Consider the following 21,051-nt stretch of genomic DNA (forward strand, 5'->3'; position numbering starts at 1 on the left):
TCATAATTACTTTAATCCATGACCTTCCTATTTTAAAGAAAATAAAATAAAATAAAATAAAATAATACAACTTTGGAATTCAACTTTCGCCTAGCCCATAGTATCTGTCTCAAGCCCCTTTAGGGTTTCATGGGCCCAAAAGCCCAAAGACCCAATCCTTTGGCGAGAAACCCTAGGACGCGAAAGAGGAACCCTAGCCGTCAGGTCTGCCGCGCCGTCACCCGAAGTCAAATCAGGCTGAAACTCCAGAGGAAGGACCACCACGTAGAGACGAGTGCACCGCCGCTGGAACCACCCAAAAAGGTGGCCGGACGCTCTCTCACTCTCCCATTCTTTTCCGGAGAGTGGCGGACACTCTCAGAATCTTGTGGAGGCGCGTGTAAACTCAGATGGCGGTGAGCCACCCACCTTTGCGTTCGTATTTCCATCCTCTTTCCAACCATATATAGATCGCCCCATTCCGAGATCGGTAAGTCCTCGAAAAGTCTCCGACAGTGCTGACTGCGCATCTTCCTCGCGATTTCTCGATCTTGAACTTTTACAAAATATTGAAAGAATACACAGAAATTCCAAAAATAAACAAAACCAACAAGAGGAAACCTAATCATATGGGATTAGCCTCCTTGTTACAAATCGAGAAATACACGAGAGACCCTAACCATGGATTAAAGCATTTTTACCGATTAAAATTTAAACTTTTATGAAAATGAATTATAAAATACACATGCTAGATTCATACCATAATCCTAGAACCCTAGGTGCCACATTTCAAGAAGCAAAACTAATTACATGAATAGTGAAACTAGATTCACATACCAATGTACAGCCAAGGCTCTGATACCAATTGAAGGAAATCTTAGATTTATGCGGAAGCGGTTTAGGACCTAGTACATTGGTATGCTTACCGAATCATCCTTGTTTCACAATTACCTCTCGGTGCGCAGGTGTCGTGTAGAATCTTCCCTTGTAGGATTCCTCTTCACGAACAGCTCACCTCAGCGCCGCAGCACGAACAACCTCCTTGAAGCTGGACTGTGGCAGATCTTCCAAACTATCTCTCGAGGAGGAAGGGGAAGTGTGTGGGCACTGATTAGATTCAGAGCTTGCCTCTTTCTCACAAAAAAGACCTTCGAGGCTGATGACTTAAGAGGTACTATTTATATGGGTTCCAAGAAACCCTAGCTCATTGGGCTCTAGGTTCCTTGGGCTCTTCTCATACTAATAACCCATTTGGGCTTTAGTAAAAGAGCAAACCCAACAAAAGTGTTATATATTATAGGGAAAAATATTTCTCAAGCAGCTTGAGATAAGTTTATCTCCGGCCACCCCAAAACTACGTCGTTTTATTTATTTATTTCCTTATATTAATTGATTCACCTCTGAATGGTTATGATTTCCTTTATCTCTCTCTTCCTTTATCACCATTGATCCATATTTGTACGGTTATGATTTAGTAGCCGGAGATAAGATTAGATAAGCCCATATATATATGTGATAATCTTATCTCCGGTTACTAAATCATAACCGTACAAATATGGATCAATGGTGATAAAGGAAGAGAGAGAAAAAAGGAATCATAACCATTCAAAGGTGAATCAATTAATATAAGGAAATAAATAAATAAAACGACGTAGTTTTGGGATGACCGGAGATAAACTTATCTCAAGCTGATTGAGAAATGTTTTTTCCATATATATATATATATGTGAATTAGAAGAAGGAGAGGATGATAGAATATGGCTTTTCTAAGTAGGATTTATGGTAACTTTTGGTCCATTGTTATTGATATACCTCAAAATCCCATCGAAAAAGTCAATCATTTTATTTTTCTATATACAAAGTTCATGTTTGTAGCCCTAAAAAAACATAAAACACTTGAACTTAATATTAAGGGTTTAATGTGTGTCTTTTTAGTTTTTAATATTATATAGTATGGGTAGTATATAGGTATAGAGTTTGCTTTTTCTGCCGTTACTGCAGATAAGTTATCTGCAATAAGTTCAATACGACGTCGTTTTGAAACAAAAATTATGGTATTTTTGTAATTTTAATTTATTTCAGGATTATAATAGTCTTTATATTTATAAATTTTTAAGATTTTAATATTAAACGACGTCGTTTTGAGAATAAATGCAGATAATTTATCTGTATTAACTGCATAAATATTTTTCTCATAGTTATAATATGAAAAAAAAAAAATTCTCAATGTCAGCGGAAGTGATTGAGAAGAGAATTTTTTTTTTATATTATAACTATATACCACCCATAATAAATAGTGTTAAAAGTTAAAATGACCTGGAGAAACCTTTTTCCCTAATATTAAATATAGAAAAGTTTAAACGTTTTATCATTCTTACAATATTTTATTACTGTTACAACATTTTATATGCATATTTTATTACTGTATTATTAATGAATTGGGTCCCTGGGAACTTTGGGCAGACGGGAGGGCAATGTAAATTTAAAAAGAAAAAGAAAAAGAAAAAACTACGGACTTTTTGCAATATACATGTATTTTAGAAATCAATTTTCAAAATTCAACTTTTAAACACAACCTGTTACACAGGTAGCCCTTCATGCTTTCATACTCATGTTTTTTATTTTTATTTTATTTTTTCCCACTAGCTCTAGTGCCAGTCTGCTACATCATGGTAGTTAAAATCAGAATTTTACTTAAAATTGAAAAAATGTTAAAAAATCGTAAAACATAAAATTTTAAAGTAAAAAAAATCGTAAAAAGTCATAAAAACGTAAAAACGTTTGAAATTTTGATAAATTCATTTTGATTAAAAAAAATTTATAAAATCATAAAAATACAGATTTAAATCGAAATTTTAACTACTAAGATGAGCATTGAAAACGTTTCCGTAAGTATATTTGGCTAATATGAAGTAGGTATATTAAGCTGACGGAGCAGTATGAATAAATCTTTGGTGCTACTGCTGCACCAAAGATTCAGTACATCCCATCAATAGAAATATTACATGTCAACTAAAGTTTTTTTTCTCTGTCAAATTTTTTTTCTCTCTTATGATATGTAATTCTTCCATTGGTGGGATGCACTGAATCTTGGTGCAGCAGTAGCACCAAAGATTTATTCGGTTTGTAGGAACTTCATTTCCCCATAATAGCTAATAGGGATTTGCATTTGTCATTTAACATGACACAACAATTTTTTTTACACACATAATATTTTGTGGGCCCACACTTTTTGAAGAAAAAAGAAAAAAGAAATTACAGCACGCAAAACGAATCTCTATAACATTACACAATCACTTTTCTTATAACATAATTCTTATAAAACCCTATCTAATAATATATTCCATGTTTGAAATGAGCTTTCAATTGAAACCTAATTAGAAACACCTTCAAAATAGTTTAGATAAGAAGAACCATGCTGTCCATGCAAGTTGGCAGCAGACAAGTTGATTGATTATTTAATTGGATCCATGCTACCGTTCTTACACCAATAATTGAGATCATGTGTCAGCAAATATTGACATATATATATATATATATATATATATCACATCGTAGTATTTAATTTTCCCGAATTTAACAAAATGACATACATAAAACACTTTACGCTTCAGAAATATTTTATTCTTAATTAATTTTACAATATGCCTATATGATAATCTTACAAAGATCACATTACTCTATTTATATACATATATTTGGAATTAGAAGTGTTAAAATATGATATGATAGGCGGATCAACTTGTAACATGGCATGAAAATTTGTGTTTGAATTGATTTTTAAAAAAAATTGTGTCGTGTTTGTATTAAAAAAATATGACCTGTGTATTTTTTTTGTCAATTACCGTTTTATCCATAATTTTGTGTATTATTCGTATCGTGTTGTATCAATCTACAAAATTTATATGTTGTGTTAGTGTTAAAGATTTTGACTCAAATAAAAATTTGTATTGTGTTCGTGTTAATATATTCGCGTCGTGTTAAATTCGTATTACAAATTGACATCGTTATTTAGAATAAAGAAATTTTATGATTTTACAATTTCACTTATTTATTATATATAAAAAGAAACAAATAAAAATTTAACAAAAATAAAGTACTTATTCCCCAATGTGGCAAAGATGTAAGATGTCCTGTACTAAAAAAAAAAAAGATGCAAGATGTAACTGAGGAAGGTTCAAAGTATGGTGAGTTGTGAAATTAAAGAAAAGTGTTGTTTCCTTTTCACATGGTATCGTCACCGGTGAGAGAGTTGAGGCCTATTTGTCTTAACATGAAAGTGATGTATTGGCAAATTAAAAAACTTTAAATTATTTGTAGCACAAAGGGTACCCTTTTTATGACTTTTGTTTTAGTTAATGACACAACACACCTCAATAATCAACATTTTCAACAAATCAAACACAGACTCACAGAGTGGGAAGAGTGGTGACGCCACGTTAACGCAAGCAAACCCCAGCTGAAGAAGATGACGCCATCTCTCTCGTCACTCAAACCACTTCATCTCCTTATCGACACGCTCACCCCCGCATCTACGCGTACAGTACTCTCTCTCTCTAAAAAAACTTTCTCTCTCATCTAGTTGACAACGAAAAAGGAAACTTCGGGGAGGGTGTGTGTCCTTGACCAGCACAGCTCTGTGATGTTATCATTTCTCTCTTCATATTCTGATTCTCTGCTACTGCCTCCATTTCTTTTCCTTCCGAAACTTCCTTGATTTTGATGCTTTGACTTCAAACTCTCTCTTTCTCTCTCTACTTTCCCCGTTTAGCACGGTTCACTCTTCATTTGTGGGTATCTCAAAGTTCGAACCTTTTTCTGATTTGGATGGATCTGATGGCAAAACTTGGGAGTTTTGTTTTGTGGGGTTGGGGTGTTGTTCCTCATCGGTTTTTGGCTTTTATTGGATTGTGAATGAAAAGTTCTGTACTTTGTAAGGTGAAGGTCTTAAAAGTGAATTTATTTGCTGGTTTTGTGTTCTTCGATTTCGGATCAGTTTTGGGTTTAGTTTGATTATGCTGTTTTGGTGGCTTTGGAAATTTAAACAAGGGATTTCTTGATCTTTTTTGCATTTTTTTTTGCTGTGCTAAAACTTTGCCGACATATCAAATATTTGTGTTTTATATGTATGCATAAGCTTAGCTTTTGAAATAGAGAATGACTCTCTAGTTGTTTTCTTTGTTGTCAAGGAACTTCGTTCGTTGGGGGTGTTTTTCAATCGAAAGTTGACTCTCTTCAACTCTCCTTCAAAAAATTCATTCGATTTTCGGCTGTGTACTTTTAGAATTTTGTGAGGGGTTGGATGACGTGTGTTTTGGTAACATAAGATTTTGCAGCTAACACTCATTCAGATCAGTGTTTATCATTTATATAGCTATCTATAGTTTCTATTTATAGGTTTCTTTTGTTTTTAGGTCTTTGCTGGGAATTTCAAGGTCTTATTTATTAACCATCCATCTATTAGTCATTAAAAAGTTGTTGGGATTCTATTTAAGGGGGGAACTTTGAAGTGTGAAGTTTTTTGAGTTTCTGATATCAGAAGATATGTTATAGGCTCAAGTGGGTTCTCAAGTTGATTAATGGCTCTTTCAGCAGAACCCTCATCATCTTTGAGCTCTTCCCATTTATCAAATGGCTCCGTTACTCACAACATATCCTCTTCTTATGGCTCTGATCCTGGACCTAGCCTTGAGGTTATCAGTTTGAGTAAGCTTAGCTCTAATTTGGAGCAGCTTTTGATTGATACTGATTGTGATTATAGTGATGCTGACATCATTGTGGAAGGAATTCCGGTTAGTGTTCATCGATGTATTCTGGCCTCTAGGAGTAAGTTTTTCCATGACTTATTCAAAAGAGAGAAAGGATCATCAGGGAAAGAAGGAAAATTAAAGTATTGCATGAGTGATTTGTTGCCTTTTGGCAAGGTTGGATATGAAGCCTTCCTCATATTTCAAGCCTATGTGTATACCGGTAAACTCAGGCCTTCTCCAATGGAGGTGTCGACATGTGTTGACAATGTGTGTGCTCATGATGCTTGTAGACCTGCTATTAACTTCGCTGTGGAGTTGATGTATGCCTCTTTCATTTTTCAAATACCAGAGTTGGTATCACTTTTCCAGGTAAACAGTCTATGTATGATGACATAAAAGAACACCACATAATGATCTATATATGATCAGCCATTATAGTAATCTTGTACTAAAATTTGAGTTCAACAAACTTCCCAATTATCTGATCCCTTTGAAACCTCTACTCTCTTAACACTTTTCTATACATTCTTTTGTTGGATATTATTGTTAATTAAACCTAACTTTTACATTTGTAGATTCTGAAGGAGTGTGAAATTGAACTCTATAATTAATTTGCCATATATCTTGCTTTGTTTAGGCACATGCCTTGTACCTGGCATCTTGTGTCTTGGCACTAAGTATTATCCTTAGCTCCATATTGAATACAATGGACTGAAATTGTTGTGCTAATGCTTAGGAAATTACTTGCAAATTAATTTCACATCTAAATTACTGGCAATATGGTGTCTGATCAAGCATAAGGATCAGGGAACTAATTAATGCTTTAAATTTTTGCAGCGACGTCTTCTTAACTTCATAGGAAAGGCTCTTGTGGAAGATGTCATCCCAATCCTCGTGGTTGCCTTCCATTGTCAATTGAGTCAACTTGTCACTCAATGTGTTGACAGGGTGGCACGATCAGACCTTGACCAGATATCAATTGACAAAGAACTTCCCTTTGAGCTCTCAGAAAAAGTTAAATTGCTCCGGCGCAACCCTCAGCAAGATGTTGAAAATGATGATTCTGTAGGGGATACTTTGTCTCTAAAAAGAATCACTAGAATACACAAAGCATTGGACTCAGATGATGTCGAGCTTGTTAAACTTCTTTTAAATGAGTCAGACATTACTCTAGATGAAGCCAATGCTCTCCATTATGCTGCAGCCTACTGTGATCCCAAGGTTGTTTCTGAGGTACTTGGTTTGGGTCTAGCTGATGTCAATCTTCGGAATTCTCGGGGATACACAGTACTTCACATTGCTGCCATGCGTAAGGAGCCTTCCATTATAGTATCCCTTCTTACAAAAGGGGTGTGTGCATCAGATTTAACTTTTGATGGTCAAAGTGCTGTTAGTATTTGTAAGAGGTTGACAAGGCCAAAGGATTATCATGCAAAAACTGAACAGATGAAAGAAACAAACAAAGATCGGATATGCATCGATGTCCTTGAAAGAGAAATGCGGAGAAATCCATTGGCTGGGGATGCCTCTATGTCTTCCCATACAATGGCTGACGATCTCCACATGAAGCTACTATACCTTGAAAACAGAGGTATGGTGTCATGGATGATATTCTTTAGCTCCTTGCTTGTGTTCTACATCGCCGTCATGGATCCAGCATTTATATTTTCAAATGCTTTATTTTCATGCCTTGGAATGAAATTTTCAGAAAACTGAGTCACTTTTATTGTTAGATATAATTGCCCATATTGACATTCTTCTTTTATTTCTTTCTGTATATCATTTCTTTTTCTTTTGACTTGCTGATAATTAGGATCCTTGCTTCCCCTCTTGCTATAAAAGTTTTTGTGCGAAATATCACTTGAAAGGGCCATTTTATGAATTTTTGGGGTTCGAATCGAGACCTTGTGTGAGTGGACCTCGGGTCTGATCAGTTTAGCTGTCGGCTTTATTAATTTCCATTGTTTAACAGTTTTCTTCTCTGATTCTATGGGAACAGAAAGTGTTTAAACCAAAAAGTTGGACACATACAAGAAATGCAAGTATTAGATGCATATTGCGGCCTCAAATAGAGTTGTGAAGATTAGTATACTTATATTGCAATTGGCAAACCCCAATTAATTTCTAGTAGGATGTAATGTAGCTTATACCAATTAATTAAGGTTTTCATGTTGGCAGAGGCCAACTCATGCTTAGTAATGTAGTTTCTTAATCTCTGTTTTATGTCCGTAAATGCCTTGGAGGGATGCACATGTTGACTTGAATAATTTTTTTATTCCAGCTTTATGGCAAGCACTATTTAAGAAGAAAAGTTTGATTAGTTTTAAATGCAGAAGCACTGAGACCACCTTATGGCTGAAAGAAAGGGGAGCCAGTGTTTATCAAAATCTTTTTCTGTTTGATACCTGTTTTATTTGATGCTGGTTATTGAGTTCTCTTGAGAGATCTGTTGTATGCCTTTTTTTTTAATGTCGTTTTCTACTGATTTTACTTGGTTCATCGGATATTTTATGCTCAAACCTTCTAATAGTAAGTATTGCTGTTATCTGCAGTGGCATTTGCAAGACTGTTCTTCCCTTCAGAAGCCAAACTAGCCATGGACATTGCACATGCTGAGACAACATCTGAGTTTGCTGGTCTTGCTGCATCAAAAGGTTCAAATGGCAACTTAAGGGAAGTTGATCTCAACGAGACTCCCATAATGCAAAACAAAAGACTTCATTCTAGGATGGAAGCCCTTATGAAAACAGGTAATTGCAGTCTTTCTAAAAGAAAAAAATTTAAATTTTCATATGACCTACTTTCTAAACTCGAACACGTGACCTTCTAGTCAGAGTAACTTTACCATTTGCTCCAAGGTTCACCCTCATGTGCAAAGCTCCAAGACATTCTGGAATTCTTTACAGTGATTTCTTTTAAGTTTTTTTTTTTTTCTCTTGTAATTCTTGAGCTAGTTGTCTTTGTTTTCTGAGTACAATTCTGACACCTACTATCTTCCATGTTCTTATGGATGCTGTGGTGGCAGTGGAGATGGGGCGGCGATACTTCCCTCATTGCTCAGAAGTGCTGGATAAGTTCATGGAGGATGACCTGCCTGACTTGTTTTACCTTGAGAAGGGCACCCCAGAAGAGCAGAAAATCAAGAGGATGCGTTTCATGGAGCTTAAAGATGATGTCCACAAAGCTTTCAGCAAAGACAAGGCTGAGTTTAGCCGCTCTGGGATTTCATCTTCATCATCCTCATCATCCCTCAGAGATTCTGTACATTACAAGACTAGAAAAGTTTGAAAAACCAATAGGGTCTTTTGTTTATGACTTTCACATATATATATATATATATATATAGTTCAAATTTTAAGGGTGTTACCCACACCACCAACTACTCATATGTAAAATTGTGAAAGCAGCATAGTTGATCTCTTACTATCTTTTTATGTAATCAACATGAGCAAGTGTTTTGAAAATATTTCCAATACCCTCATTTTCTTGGAGAAATTTATGGGATAGATTCTGAAAAAAAAATAAAAGTATGAGATCTACCTTCAAGTACTCGAGTCAAACTAATTTTCACGTGTAAGTTGGTTTATTGAGACAGCGAGAAAAAGATCTAACAAACCGTTAAAAGATTGAGTCATTGTTGGATTTGTGATTTGTAATGTTGTCGTTTTGTGCAGATGTCACTGTACTTCATATACTTATATTAATTTCATACTTACATTAAAAGAGAATATTCCATTCTAAAGCCAGCACATGCTACTGTTTTATTATGGTTTAACGATTTCAATCTAGCATCTTATTATCGAAATTATTACAATTTGATAGAGAGTAAAAGAGGGCGAAATTTTTCTAGTTAAGTTTTCAATATAATTTTTATTATTAAAATTTATTAAAAAAAAATTACCTGTATTTTTTTTCCTCATTCCAAACTAACTGTAAAGGTCAATTTGTATTCCTAGATATAGAATGAAAGGACTTCAGAAATAAGATTTAATATATTTGAACCCTTATAAACGGGATTATCTCATTTGGAAATAATTAAATTTTTCTTAAAATACCACTATTATTAATTAAAATATAAATATTTAAAATAAAACTATAACTATTTTTTTTGTTATTATAATTGTTTTTAAATATTCTTTATCTTTTCACATACTGCAATTACATTACAATTTGTAATTATAAAAGACATTATTACTTACATGTGTTAATTTTAACAAAATAAAAATCATAAATTGAGAGACATGTAATACTTATTAAAACTCTAATAAATAATATTTACCAAAAAAAAAAAAACTCTAATAAATGATCATATGAAATTTTTAAATATAAAATGTATATTCAAAACAAGGGGAGGATTATATTTACAAATTTTTTGTTTATAAACTCTTACAAACTACGCTATGTACTCCCCGGAAGTACATTCAGTTAATAATATCCTTCCCGAGTACATAATATAATTTATAAAGATTTATAAAAAAAAATTTGTAAATGAATTCTTCCCTTCAAAACAAAAGAGAAGCCAAACAACAGCATCAGAACTAACTAAATTTTTGGAAAATCTTTGGGGGTCAGAGGATGTGCCTTCCTCCTCGAATGGAGGGATTAGTCTCATCCTTCCTTCGGTAGCGAAGCTCAATACACTCGCTGTTCCAATGAAGGGCTAGCCTACAGGGCCATATCCCGAGGACAAGGTGACCGGAGGAGGTTGAATGAGAATACCTCCCGTTAATATCAAAAAAAAAAAAAAAACCGCTATATCTGTAGGAAAAACCAACACAACTGCACAAGCCAAAAGCCCTAATCTCCCCCACAGCAGAATATAAAAAGAAGTACTATTTTAAAATCAAGTTACAGAGTTTAATAAAACGTACTGTGCTGTCAATGAAAACTTAATAAATGTACTGTTTTAAAAGTACTTGTAAATTAATAATTTTTTATGGATTTTATAAGAGTTATGTTGTAGGAAAAGTGATTCTGTAATGTTATAGAGATTCGTTTTGCGTGCCGTAGTTTTTTTTTTTTTTTCAAAAAGTGTGAACCCCACAAAATATTGTGTGTGTAGAAAATTTTGTTATGTCATGTTAAATATCAAATGCAAACCCCTCTTTTTATTGCAACAGTTTATTGACTTAAAACAAAAGTACTTTCCTGTAACACTAATTAAATTATGATTGCAAGTTACTATTTATAAACGTGGCAGTACTTTCATGGAGCTGAACTAGATGGTCCAAAATTCTCTTGTTCTTTACTGAACAGAACCTTAAAATTTTAAAATAGCTTAAAAGATTCAAGATTCACCTTCACCATTCACCATTTACCATTTTCACCAAATCCAACCCTTCTTTCTTTGTCTTCATTGCTGTGCCTTTATTCTTCTATAGCTAAGCTAGCTGTCTCTGTGTTATCTTGTTTTGTTTTGAATTCTAAGAATGTTTTTGAAGCTCTTCTTACTTCAAACTTTTCTTTTCACAGAAGTCCCATTCAACTAACATATGGCTTCCTTTGGAGAATTGCCCTCCAAAGAAGGAGGCTTCCACCACACAATCTCTTTCCAAGAGAGGCCAAAACACAAACTCTCACAACATGAGAAAAAACCACTCTCTGCATATACATGTAATGATCCAAAAAGCCTTGGTTCCACAAAGCACAAGTCTGAGAAAGACACAATAAGAAGTAGGTCTTCTTCATCTCAATTCAAAAGGGCTGGTTCAGCTTCAGAAAGATCAAACTCTAAACCATTGGTGTCAGCAGATTCTAGAATGGTAGGACCCCTAATGGATGAAGTTGCCATTAGAACAGTAATAGCTATCCTCAGTGGCTACATAGGAAGATATTTAAAAGATGATCATTTCAGGATAACAATCAGAGAGAAGTGCACTGCTAGCTTTGATAGAAGAAGAAAGGATTCAAGTGATGACATTTTTGTGAACATGGAATTGGGTATGGAGAAAGTTGATAGATTAGTAGAAGATCATGGAACAAAGAAAGAGGTGGTAGTGATGATCAAAAGCTTGAGGAATTCCATTGAGCTTTTAACCAAAGTTGCTTCTTTGAATTCAAAAACGTCCAGGGTTGCTTCAACTTGTGGTGTACAAAATTCCAATCTCTCTGCTTGTGCTCAACTATACTTGGCAATAGCTTACAAGCTGCAGAAAAATGATAGGGTTTCCTCAAAGCATTTACTTCAAGTGTTTTGTGATTCTCCATGTTTGGCTCGAACCTATCTTCTTCCTGACCTTTGGGAGCATTTGTTTCTTCCCCATCTTCTCCATCTTAAGATTTGGTACAACAAAGAGCTTGAGTTCCTTTCAAATGAAGATCATGGTGAGAAGGAAAAGAAAATGAAGGTATTGAGCAAAGTTTATAATGAAAAAATGGATACTGGAACTTCTCTGTTTGCTCTTTACTACAAGCAATGGCTTAAAGTTGGGGCTAGTGAGCCTCCTCTTCCAATTGTCTCACTGCCATCAAGGCCAAGTTACAGATCATCAAGAAGAAGGTCTTCAGATTCTTCCATTTCAAATTACTCTATCAACCCAAACTTGTAAGTGATATATACATCTTACATTCACCACAACAAATGTATGTTTGTGGTAGTTATATACTTTTGTGTTTTGGTTCTTTGCAACAGATACAAGACTGTGTTTGGCCCCAAAGTAGAGCCGCAACTAACAGGTCTTGGTGACAAAAATGGAGTGTTGACAATCAGAACGTGCTTAGAGAGGGATGAAAAATTGTATGGAGACGAATGCAAATGCAGTTCAGTTAAGGTTAGCTTCAGTGCCTTCAATTCATAGATGAAATCTTCTGATTAGAAGTGTAGAATTTGCATTTTAGAAATTTAATCTCCTTTGTTGCTGTTGACAGAAAGAAGACAGGATATCTCTTGGAAGATCATCAAACCAATTTGACAAGAATCAAGCTCAATTATGGACTGTGTCACAGAGATTGGACTATTTTCAGTGGTTTTCTTGCAGGTTCATTCCAACAGAAAGCTTGGTAAATGGAAACAATAGATCCAAGAATGATTCATTCAAAAAGGAAACACCTGTTCTTTCGAGTGATTTTGTTGGAGCTATTACAACTATATGTTCATCAGATATTCTAAGTGAATGTGAATTTGCTATTCGTGTGGTTACCAAAGCTTGGTTGAACTCTCCTGGTGATCCTCTCATTGAAAAAGCACTGACACAACCTAATGTAGTTGAAGCTATCCTAGAGGTGTTATTAGCCTCAACTGAGGATGAAATTCTTGAATTGATTATATCAATTTTAGCAGAATTAATAGTAAGGAATGGTGCAATAAGACAAATTATACTGAACTCTGATCCTCAACTAGAAATCTTTGTGAGACTTCTAAGAAGCACTAGTCTGTTTCTAAAAGCTGCAGTTCTGCTTTATCTGTCAAAGCCACAGGCAAAACAGATGCTATCATCAGAATGGGTGCCACTTGTACTTCGAGTGTTAGAATTTGGAGACAAATTGCAGACCCTCTTCACAGTACAATGCAGTCCTCAAGTGGCAGCATTTTATGCTTTGGACCAACTTCTTACTGGTTTTGATGAAGATAAGAATTTAGAGAATGCCAGGCATGTTCTTTCACTTGGGGGATTAACCCTACTAATTAGAAGAATTGAACAAGGAGAGGTTCATGAGAGAAACAATTCTGCTTTGATAATATCATGTTGCATTCGAGCTGAAGGAAGCTGCAGGAGTTTTTTAGCTGAGAATATAAACAAGACTTCATTACTTGAACTCATTGTTCTCGGGAGTAAACAAAATTCCAAAGGGTATGCCTTGTTTGTGCTAGCTGAGTTGCTCTACCTTGATAGGTATGTACTTCTTACTTACCTTTCTAGATATGTTTTTCTTTTTTCTTGGTGTCCCTTTTTTTTTCTTAATCAGAAAATGCTGATAATAGTCTTTTGGAATCATATCAGAAGATCCAAGACTTTAAATTTCTTAAGAGGACTTAAAGATGGATGGGGTGGCTTAAACATAATGCACATTTTCCTCATTTACCTTCAGAAGTCTGCACCCGAAGAACGCCCTTTAGTTGCAGTGATATTATTGCTGCTTGATCTTATGGTAATTCATTCAACTTACTAATGCATATATGGAATTTTTTATAGTACAAAATTATCAAAGTTCTGTGACTTTATTATTTTTAAAATCATAACTTTTAGACCTTTCATTATTCTATATTAAATTGGTTTTAATATCTTGAAGAGTTCACCAATGCAATAGCAGTTGTGTTGCAGGAAGATCCTTTCAAAGGCAGCTTATATAGAGCAGAAGCGATTGAAGCAGTTGTAGATGCTTTAAATTGTCAAATATGTAACGATAGAGTTCAAGAACAATCAGCTCGAGCTCTACTCTTATTAGGAGGCCACTTTTCTTATACAGGAGAATCATTAATGGAAAAATCGCTTTTACAAAAAGCAGGTTTCCAAGATACTATCTTAGAAGATTCATTTCCTTGCAAGGACATTGTTGTCTATGATTCAATTAAGGTAAGCTTTGGTTAAAAATAATAATTATGTGTTTGTCTTTACTTCACACATGAAAACATGCTTCTAGTACTAGTGGTTTCTCTTTATAGCACTTCAAAATCATTGATTTGTTGTCTGTCCTTATTAGAATAAAGAGGAAGAAGAAGCTGAAAGTTGGAAAAGAAGAGTAGCTTGTGTCTTGTTCATAAGTGGAAATAAGAATTTGCTATCAGCACTTGCAAATTCCATAGCCAATGGCATCCCAAGTTTAGCACGAGCAAGCCTTATAACTATATCATGGATGAGCAGCTACCTAAACTTTATTGAAGATAAAAAGTTGTCACCAATGGCTTTGTCAATCTTAATGCCACAGTTACTACAATCCTTGAATTATGATAAAGATGTTGAGGAAAGAGTGCTAGCTTCATATTCATTGATATGTCTTATAAAAAATTCAGGTACGAAAATCTTTGCCACAACTTTTTGAGCTGTTTCAGTTTTGTTACCAAACTTTTTAGATTTGTCATCATAGAGTCTCCAGAACATATTTTTATTATAATTTTTAATTGCAATTTTATATACTTGTTCAACTTTTCTTTATTTTTAGCAGGATATGTCTCTGTCCTACCATCACTGGATAAATACTCACTCAGACATCTCAGAAATCTCTCCCTAGTGACGTGGACTGCCAATGAACTCATATCAATCTACTCAAAAAGCAACTTGCAATTAAGACAATGATAATTGTTGAATTTTTTTTTTTGTCTTTCATATAAGTGTGATTGCAATCATCCTTGAGTTTTGTATAGTTTATTAATTTGAGAGGGGATATTTCTATCAAAAGAAACGTAATATTTGTTTTATTCATGATAGCATATGATTTCACTATCTTGAAAGCTTGCTTAGCCCAAAGAAAGAAACCACAGAAAAGGGAGCAAAGAGACTTCAGTGCTAGGAAATCTCAATATTATCTTTTTTTCCTAGATTATAAAATTTGTACTAATGTCACACTCTCTCTTTTGTTTTCACTCCCCCACATGCGTAACAGAAAGGAAATAGAAGACAAAAAATGAAACTTCAACTTTATTTTATTTAGTTACACATGGATAACAACCTATCTCTTAACTTTGTTCTTCATGTGCACCTGTTTGCTCGAGACTGAGACAGATGAGCATCCACCCACATCACTTCATAGAAACAGAATCTCTTAGATTAAAAAAATCTTCATTTTCTGTCCAAGATTAGTAAACAAACTGTACCGAAACAATTTAGGACATAATTGAATAATTATGTGAATATGATGTGACCATAATTTATATATAAGAATAAAATCATTTAATTAGAAGATTAACATCATTTTATCATTTGAGAATGAAGAAAATAATATTGGTCAAGTCGTCCTATTAGAGATATATAAAAATCACTCATGTAACCTCATCCAATAGTTTAAGCTTTTGGGTTAAATTAGTTCTTTACATGGTATCAGAGTCTCGGTGTTCCAGATTCGATCCTCGTCACCCCATATTTTCTTTGTGGAATTTCTTAGCACAGGTAGGTTAGACCTAATGTATCATCCACCTTTCAAGTTCAATAAACTCTCTTGCGAGGGAACATGTTAGAAATATATAAAAACATTAATGTAGTCTTACCCAAAAGCTCAAGGGTTGAATTGGTTCATTACACGTGCCAATACAGACAATAACCGTGCTTGAATTAAACTAGTTAAGTTCTTTAATTATGATGCCCTTGTGGAGAGGAAAAGTATCATTGACTACAAACTAAGTGTTGTCCTTGATATATCCTTCTCGTGGAAGAAACTAAAGGTGAGCTTTCATTGTCTAGTGCCAAAGTTATCTCGTTATGATAATTGCCTCTTGTACTCAGGCCTCAAGCTTTTCATCCAATTGAGGGGTCCAATAGCATTTTGAAAGGGAAAGTGCATTGATTGGACAAGAATATTTTGTATCACAAATCAATGAACAATCTGTTATATGTGACTTGTGTTGATTTTGAATATATAAGTTGACGGCCATTATGATAATGGCCAGCACATCAATGTTTCTTTCATTGTTCTTGTATGCATTAGAGAAACCCCATACCATGTTTAATATTGGGATCTAGTACATGACCAATATGCATGGTCCCCCCTTTGTCCCCCTTTGCATTGTTCATGTCATCACGTGCCAGTCTCTATTACATTTTTTATTTGTTTTGTATGCAATGTAGGAATGTTTTATGTGTAAGCCTATAGATATGAACCAGTACCACAGTTCAAACTTTCTAAGAACTTGGCATCTAATTAGGGAGGGACCACCAAATGTCATTTACTTTGGTTAAGACAAAAGTCATTGTTGAATCATTTGAAATTACTGTGTCAAAGGTGTTGTGATTATGTAATGCGAAGGTTAATGATAAGTTCAAGAGAAGTTGAACCTCACTATGCATGGTTGAGCCTCGTTCAAGTAGTGCTGGAAGGGAGATTGCAATGGGATGCTGGGCAGCAAAGCAACGCAGGAGGTATTCACAAGACGGTTGAATTGGTGTTGGGAAGATTTGCTTGTCCGGGATGTACTTATAAGACACTCTAACGGTGAAATTGGATGACTGAGTTTAAGTAAATTGGAGAAGATAATCATACTTGGGTTTTAAGTCTTTCTTATACAATAGCGACATGACCTGCTTGTACTGCCTTAGTATGACGGCATTCATTTTTAATGGTGGATTGAGGTGACTTCATCAACTAATCCTCCTTGTGAGATGCCTATTGGTGAGCTATAATATATATGCTTAACTAGAGCCTTGTGTCTGTCCTTTAGTTATTGGCTCTTGAGGAGATTTATGAATTATGTGTTATTGCATGTCCTGCTTGTACCTTCGAGATTGTTTATATGTATGATATATACGCTTCCTTACTCTTTAAGTCTTTGTTTTTGGGTCTCTTGAGCTGTCATTAAATTGGACACTTCCTCTCACTTAGTAAGGATCCAGATTAATTAATTTTCACACATTTTAGTTATTTATTTTAAAATTTGATTAAAGGTAGTTTGTCAATATTAAGAATAGGAAATTCAATTTTAAAATGTTTGCTAGATAATGAAATTGACATCCAGTGCAAAACAACAAAATTAAAAGCCGCAAAAGAACTAGCTTAAAGTGTGGGTAACACCGAAAAAAAATATACAACTATATGCGATCTCAAGCCCAATGTACTCAAGCCCTAACACAATATCTAAACAGACTATGATTTATTATTATTTTGACTGCCATACCCACCTTACTCGCTAAGCCCACTGGAATAGCCCGTTATAAACTTAAAATAATTTATTTATTCCAAAAAAAAATAGGGTTTAATTTTTTTCTGATAATAAAATTATGGGGAAAGTGTGTGTCATTTTAAAGGATATAAAGTTGTATCATTTTAAGTGAGAGAAAGAGATAAATAAAGAGGGAGAGAGAGTGGATCAAAAAAAATAAAGTTGTAGGTCCTACCTCTTTGTGAGAGTGAAATGACATAAATTGTGTCATTTAAAAAGATAAATTTTTTTCCTAAAATTATCTTTAGTGAGTCCAAAATAATATCGTTTTGGAATTGAAAAATTAAAAAATTATAATACTAAAGACTAATATAACCCTAGAATAAGTGAAAATTGCCAAATTACATTTGATTTAACCTAAAAACGATATCGTTTTGGGTTCACTGAAAATTAGTTATCTCCATTTACTGACATTAAATTCAAAAAAATATTAGTAAATAATGATATTGGGCTAATCTTTTCTCATATTACATTGTTACAAGAGAGAAGATTTTGCTCATGCACAACTATTATATTATCGGACTCACCAAGTTTTAAGAAAATAAAAATAGGGAGTGGGACTGTGAGAATTTTGATGTGTGTATAACAGAAAAATTTATTGTGTAATATGAAAAAAATTAACCTAATATCATGTGATTAGTATTTCTTAGTATTATCTAGGGGTGTGCATAGAGCGGTTCAGTTTGGTTTTTAACAAAAACCGAATCGATTTTAAATGATTTGGTTTTCAAACCGAACAAACTTTTTTAAAAAAATGGTTTTAATTGTCCAAACTGGTTCTAAAACTGATTTATGGTTCATAACCGATTTTGATTTAAAACGGGTCAAAACCGATTTTAAATCAAAATCAGTTAGCAACCATAAATCAGTTATCAAATTCAAAACTGATTTTATAACAAATTCAAAACTAATTTTTTATGAGTTTGTGTTTTTTTTTTTTTGAAATAAAATAAAAAATGGGGAGGGTTATACTTACCGCCAGCTAAACTTACTACCAGCTAAACTCACCACCCTTACAACTAATCTAATCATCGTTAGATTAGAATTAAATCTAACGGTGATTAGTTATCCCTTGTAATCTTAATTTTTTCTCTCACATCCCCTCTCTGCCTGTCTCTCTCTAGCTTTCCATTCCCTCTTTGTCTGCCTCTATCTCTCTCTAGATTTGGAAGGTTCTATCGCAACCTTAATTCAATAATTTAGAGATTGAACTCAGGGAAACATGTATGAGAGCCTCACCACTTTTAGGCAAAGAAGGATAATGGATGAGTATATAAAAAAAAACTCTAAAGTATTTGTGGTAAAGGCTTCCAACACTCTGAAAAAGAAATGATTCGGATACTTGGGCAACATAATATCCAAACTGGGAATGTCATGGATCCTAAGAAGATTAAGATTATACTGCAATGGCCTGGGTTTGTCAAAGACAATGAAAAATTCGTTGAGTCATTCGTTAATCTTATTAAATTTTTTTTTTTTAATTACTCAATTTGCTGATCTGGAGGGGTCTTCTGCTCAGATCTGGGATGCTGCACCTGATTAGTTTATTTCTTCTTGCTGTTTTGTTTTTGCTTTGTTGTTTTGGGGGCAATCCCTTTTGTTTACCCAAAAAAAGACTAGAGAGAGACAGAGAGGGGATGAAAACCTAGAGACAGGCAGACAGAGACGGAATGTGAGAAAAAAATTAAGATTATAAGGGATAATTAATCACCGTTAGAATTAATTTTAATCTAACGATGATTAGACTAATTGTAAAGGTGATAAGTTTAGCTGGGGTATCCTCACAAAAAATTCTCTCTTCCAAAATATAAGTAAAATTTGAATAGAACTTATAACTGAAGCAGAATCCACCATCCTAATTGAAATTTGAAAGCTTTACTGTTAGGGATAGCACCCTAAAGAAACAGAAAATAAACTGGTTTATTATCCAGATATGCTCCAAAGATTACAAGGGTGTTTATTTATACATATCTCTGATCTAACAACACAGCTAACCCACCTCTAACGTCCTAATTGTTTATTATTTCTTCCCCTTAACCGTAACATACACAATCATTGCAAGAAAACTCAAATTACCAAAATCACTATGTAGCAGGTTACCCTCCTCATATTCTAGAACCTGCATACTGACTTGGATTTGACAAAACTACAGATATTATTAAATAACCATCTTAGTTGAAATTCACAGCTATTTTTCAAAACAATCCAAGGATATCCACATTGCCAAACCCAGCATCAAAACTACCCAAAACAACGATCAAGAAACTACGAACTCACTCAGATTAACAACATAATTAACAAACCAAGACATATTAATCTTGTCTAAATTAACTTCACCTAGCCAAAAAAAACTCGAAGGTGATCCAATTACAAAATAAAAGTTAACAACGATTTCTTACTTACAAACACCAACAGATAAAGAAGAAGAAAAAAAGAAAAAAAGAAAAAGATAGGAAAATGCAATTTACCCTCACAACAGCAGTGATATCACGCAGAGGAGTTCTGGGTTACCAAGAAGGAGAAGTAAAGACACTTTTCTTGGGGTGTGAGTGTGTATTTGTTTGTCAGTGTGTTAAATTTAACATAATCTAAAATCAATATTGGTTTAAATTTGGTTTTATTATTTTGGATATCCAAACTGTTGTGATAAATTGATAATTGAACTTAAACCAAAATTAAAAACATGGATTGGTTTTTTAAACTGTTTAATAAAAATCGATTTTTGGAACTGGTTTGCATCAGTTCAAGAAATGGTTTGGATCATTTGATTTTGTTGAAAACCCATAATTTTATCTCCCAAAGTGTGTGGGGTTTATATATTTTTTTTCCTCTTTACATAACCTCACATAGGCCTTATATATTTCTATATCGCTTTAATATTTCTACAGTTAATATAGATAAGTTATTTACATTCACTCCCAAAACGACAGATTTTTGTATTAAAAAATTATAATAAAAAAGACTATTATAACACTAAAATAAATTATAATTACAAAAACAAAAACAATTTGATTTCCGTCCCAAAACGACGTCGTTTTAGGCTCAATATAGATAACTTATTTATATTGACCGTAGAAAAACTGAACCTTTTTTTATATATATGTGTGTAGTAGATAAAATTATCTACTTCAATGTAAACATTAAACCCTAAAATTAAATACTAAAAAAAAAAAGATAGGATATTGTAACAACCAATTAGTGTTACTACCAATTAATTTTATCGTTAGATCGATTATGTTGATCCAATGGTTATATTTATTTTCCTCTTTATATGGTTATGATTTACACCTTTGTATGGTTGTGATTTCATATATTTAATGCTTTCACAACTATTAAATATGGGAAATCACAACCATAGAAATGTGTAAATCATAACCATACAGTTGGATCATCAACCTAGTTAATCTAACTATGAAATTGATTGGTAGTAACACTAATTGTTACATATCCTTAAAAAAAAAAAAATATTAGTAATACTAATAAAATAACCCTGATCAGCTATTAGTGATTGCTCTA

The 21,051-nt window shown here is 33.7% G+C and overlaps 2 protein-coding genes across 4 annotated transcripts; both read left to right on the forward strand.

The window, feature by feature from the left end:
* Positions 1-4,466: 4,466 nt before the first annotated feature.
* Positions 4,467-9,200, forward strand: LOC133310051 (BTB/POZ domain and ankyrin repeat-containing protein NPR1-like). The gene is made up of 4 exons (XM_061510932.1): positions 4,467-6,098; positions 6,567-7,320; positions 8,282-8,479; positions 8,755-9,200. Exons 1-4 carry the CDS (start codon positions 5,559-5,561, stop codon positions 9,015-9,017), a joined length of 1,755 nt encoding a protein of 584 aa, XP_061366916.1. The 5' UTR covers positions 4,467-5,558; the 3' UTR covers positions 9,018-9,200.
* Positions 9,201-11,168: 1,968 nt separating this feature from the next.
* LOC133310059 (putative E3 ubiquitin-protein ligase LIN-1) lies at positions 11,169-15,043 on the forward strand. Of its 3 annotated transcripts, none has more exons than XM_061510941.1 (7): positions 11,169-12,273; positions 12,361-12,499; positions 12,597-13,561; positions 13,670-13,817; positions 13,991-14,242; positions 14,370-14,679; positions 14,829-15,043. In XM_061510941.1, exons 1-7 carry the CDS (start codon positions 11,222-11,224, stop codon positions 14,960-14,962), a joined length of 3,000 nt encoding a protein of 999 aa, XP_061366925.1. In that variant the 5' UTR covers positions 11,169-11,221; the 3' UTR covers positions 14,963-15,043. The 3 variants fall into 3 exon arrangements, with proteins under 3 accessions (XP_061366925.1, XP_061366926.1, XP_061366927.1); XM_061510942.1 differs by having other exon boundaries at positions 14,832-15,043; XM_061510943.1 differs by having other exon boundaries at positions 13,673-13,817.
* The last annotated feature ends 6,008 nt before the right edge of the window (positions 15,044-21,051 follow it).

The sequence above is a fragment of the Gastrolobium bilobum genome, unplaced genomic scaffold, assembly GCF_033153095.1.
Source record: "Gastrolobium bilobum isolate Gb01-03AN ecotype WA unplaced genomic scaffold, APGP_CSIRO_Gbil_v1 utg44884, whole genome shotgun sequence".
In the NCBI taxonomy this organism is placed as follows: Eukaryota; Viridiplantae; Streptophyta; class Magnoliopsida; order Fabales; family Fabaceae; genus Gastrolobium; species Gastrolobium bilobum.

What these genes read in the sequence shown, in the direction of transcription:
- LOC133310051 (XM_061510932.1), top strand. Translation starts at nt 5,559, where the DNA reads ATGGCTCTTTCAGCAGAACCCTCATCATCTTTGAGCTCTTCCCATTTA. An exon ending in AGTTGGTATCACTTTTCCAG is followed by an intron (nt 6,099 to 6,566) that starts GTAAACAGTCTA and finishes AAATTTTTGCAG; the next exon opens with CGACGTCTTCTTAACTTCAT. An exon ending in GGAAGCCCTTATGAAAACAG is followed by an intron (nt 8,480 to 8,754) that starts GTAATTGCAGTC and finishes CTGTGGTGGCAG; the next exon opens with TGGAGATGGGGCGGCGATAC.
- LOC133310059 (XM_061510941.1), top strand. Translation starts at nt 11,222, where the DNA reads ATGGCTTCCTTTGGAGAATTGCCCTCCAAAGAAGGAGGCTTCCACCAC. An exon ending in TACTCTATCAACCCAAACTT is followed by an intron (nt 12,274 to 12,360) that starts GTAAGTGATATA and finishes TCTTTGCAACAG; the next exon opens with ATACAAGACTGTGTTTGGCC. An exon ending in GAGTTGCTCTACCTTGATAG is followed by an intron (nt 13,562 to 13,669) that starts GTATGTACTTCT and finishes GAATCATATCAG; the next exon opens with AAGATCCAAGACTTTAAATT.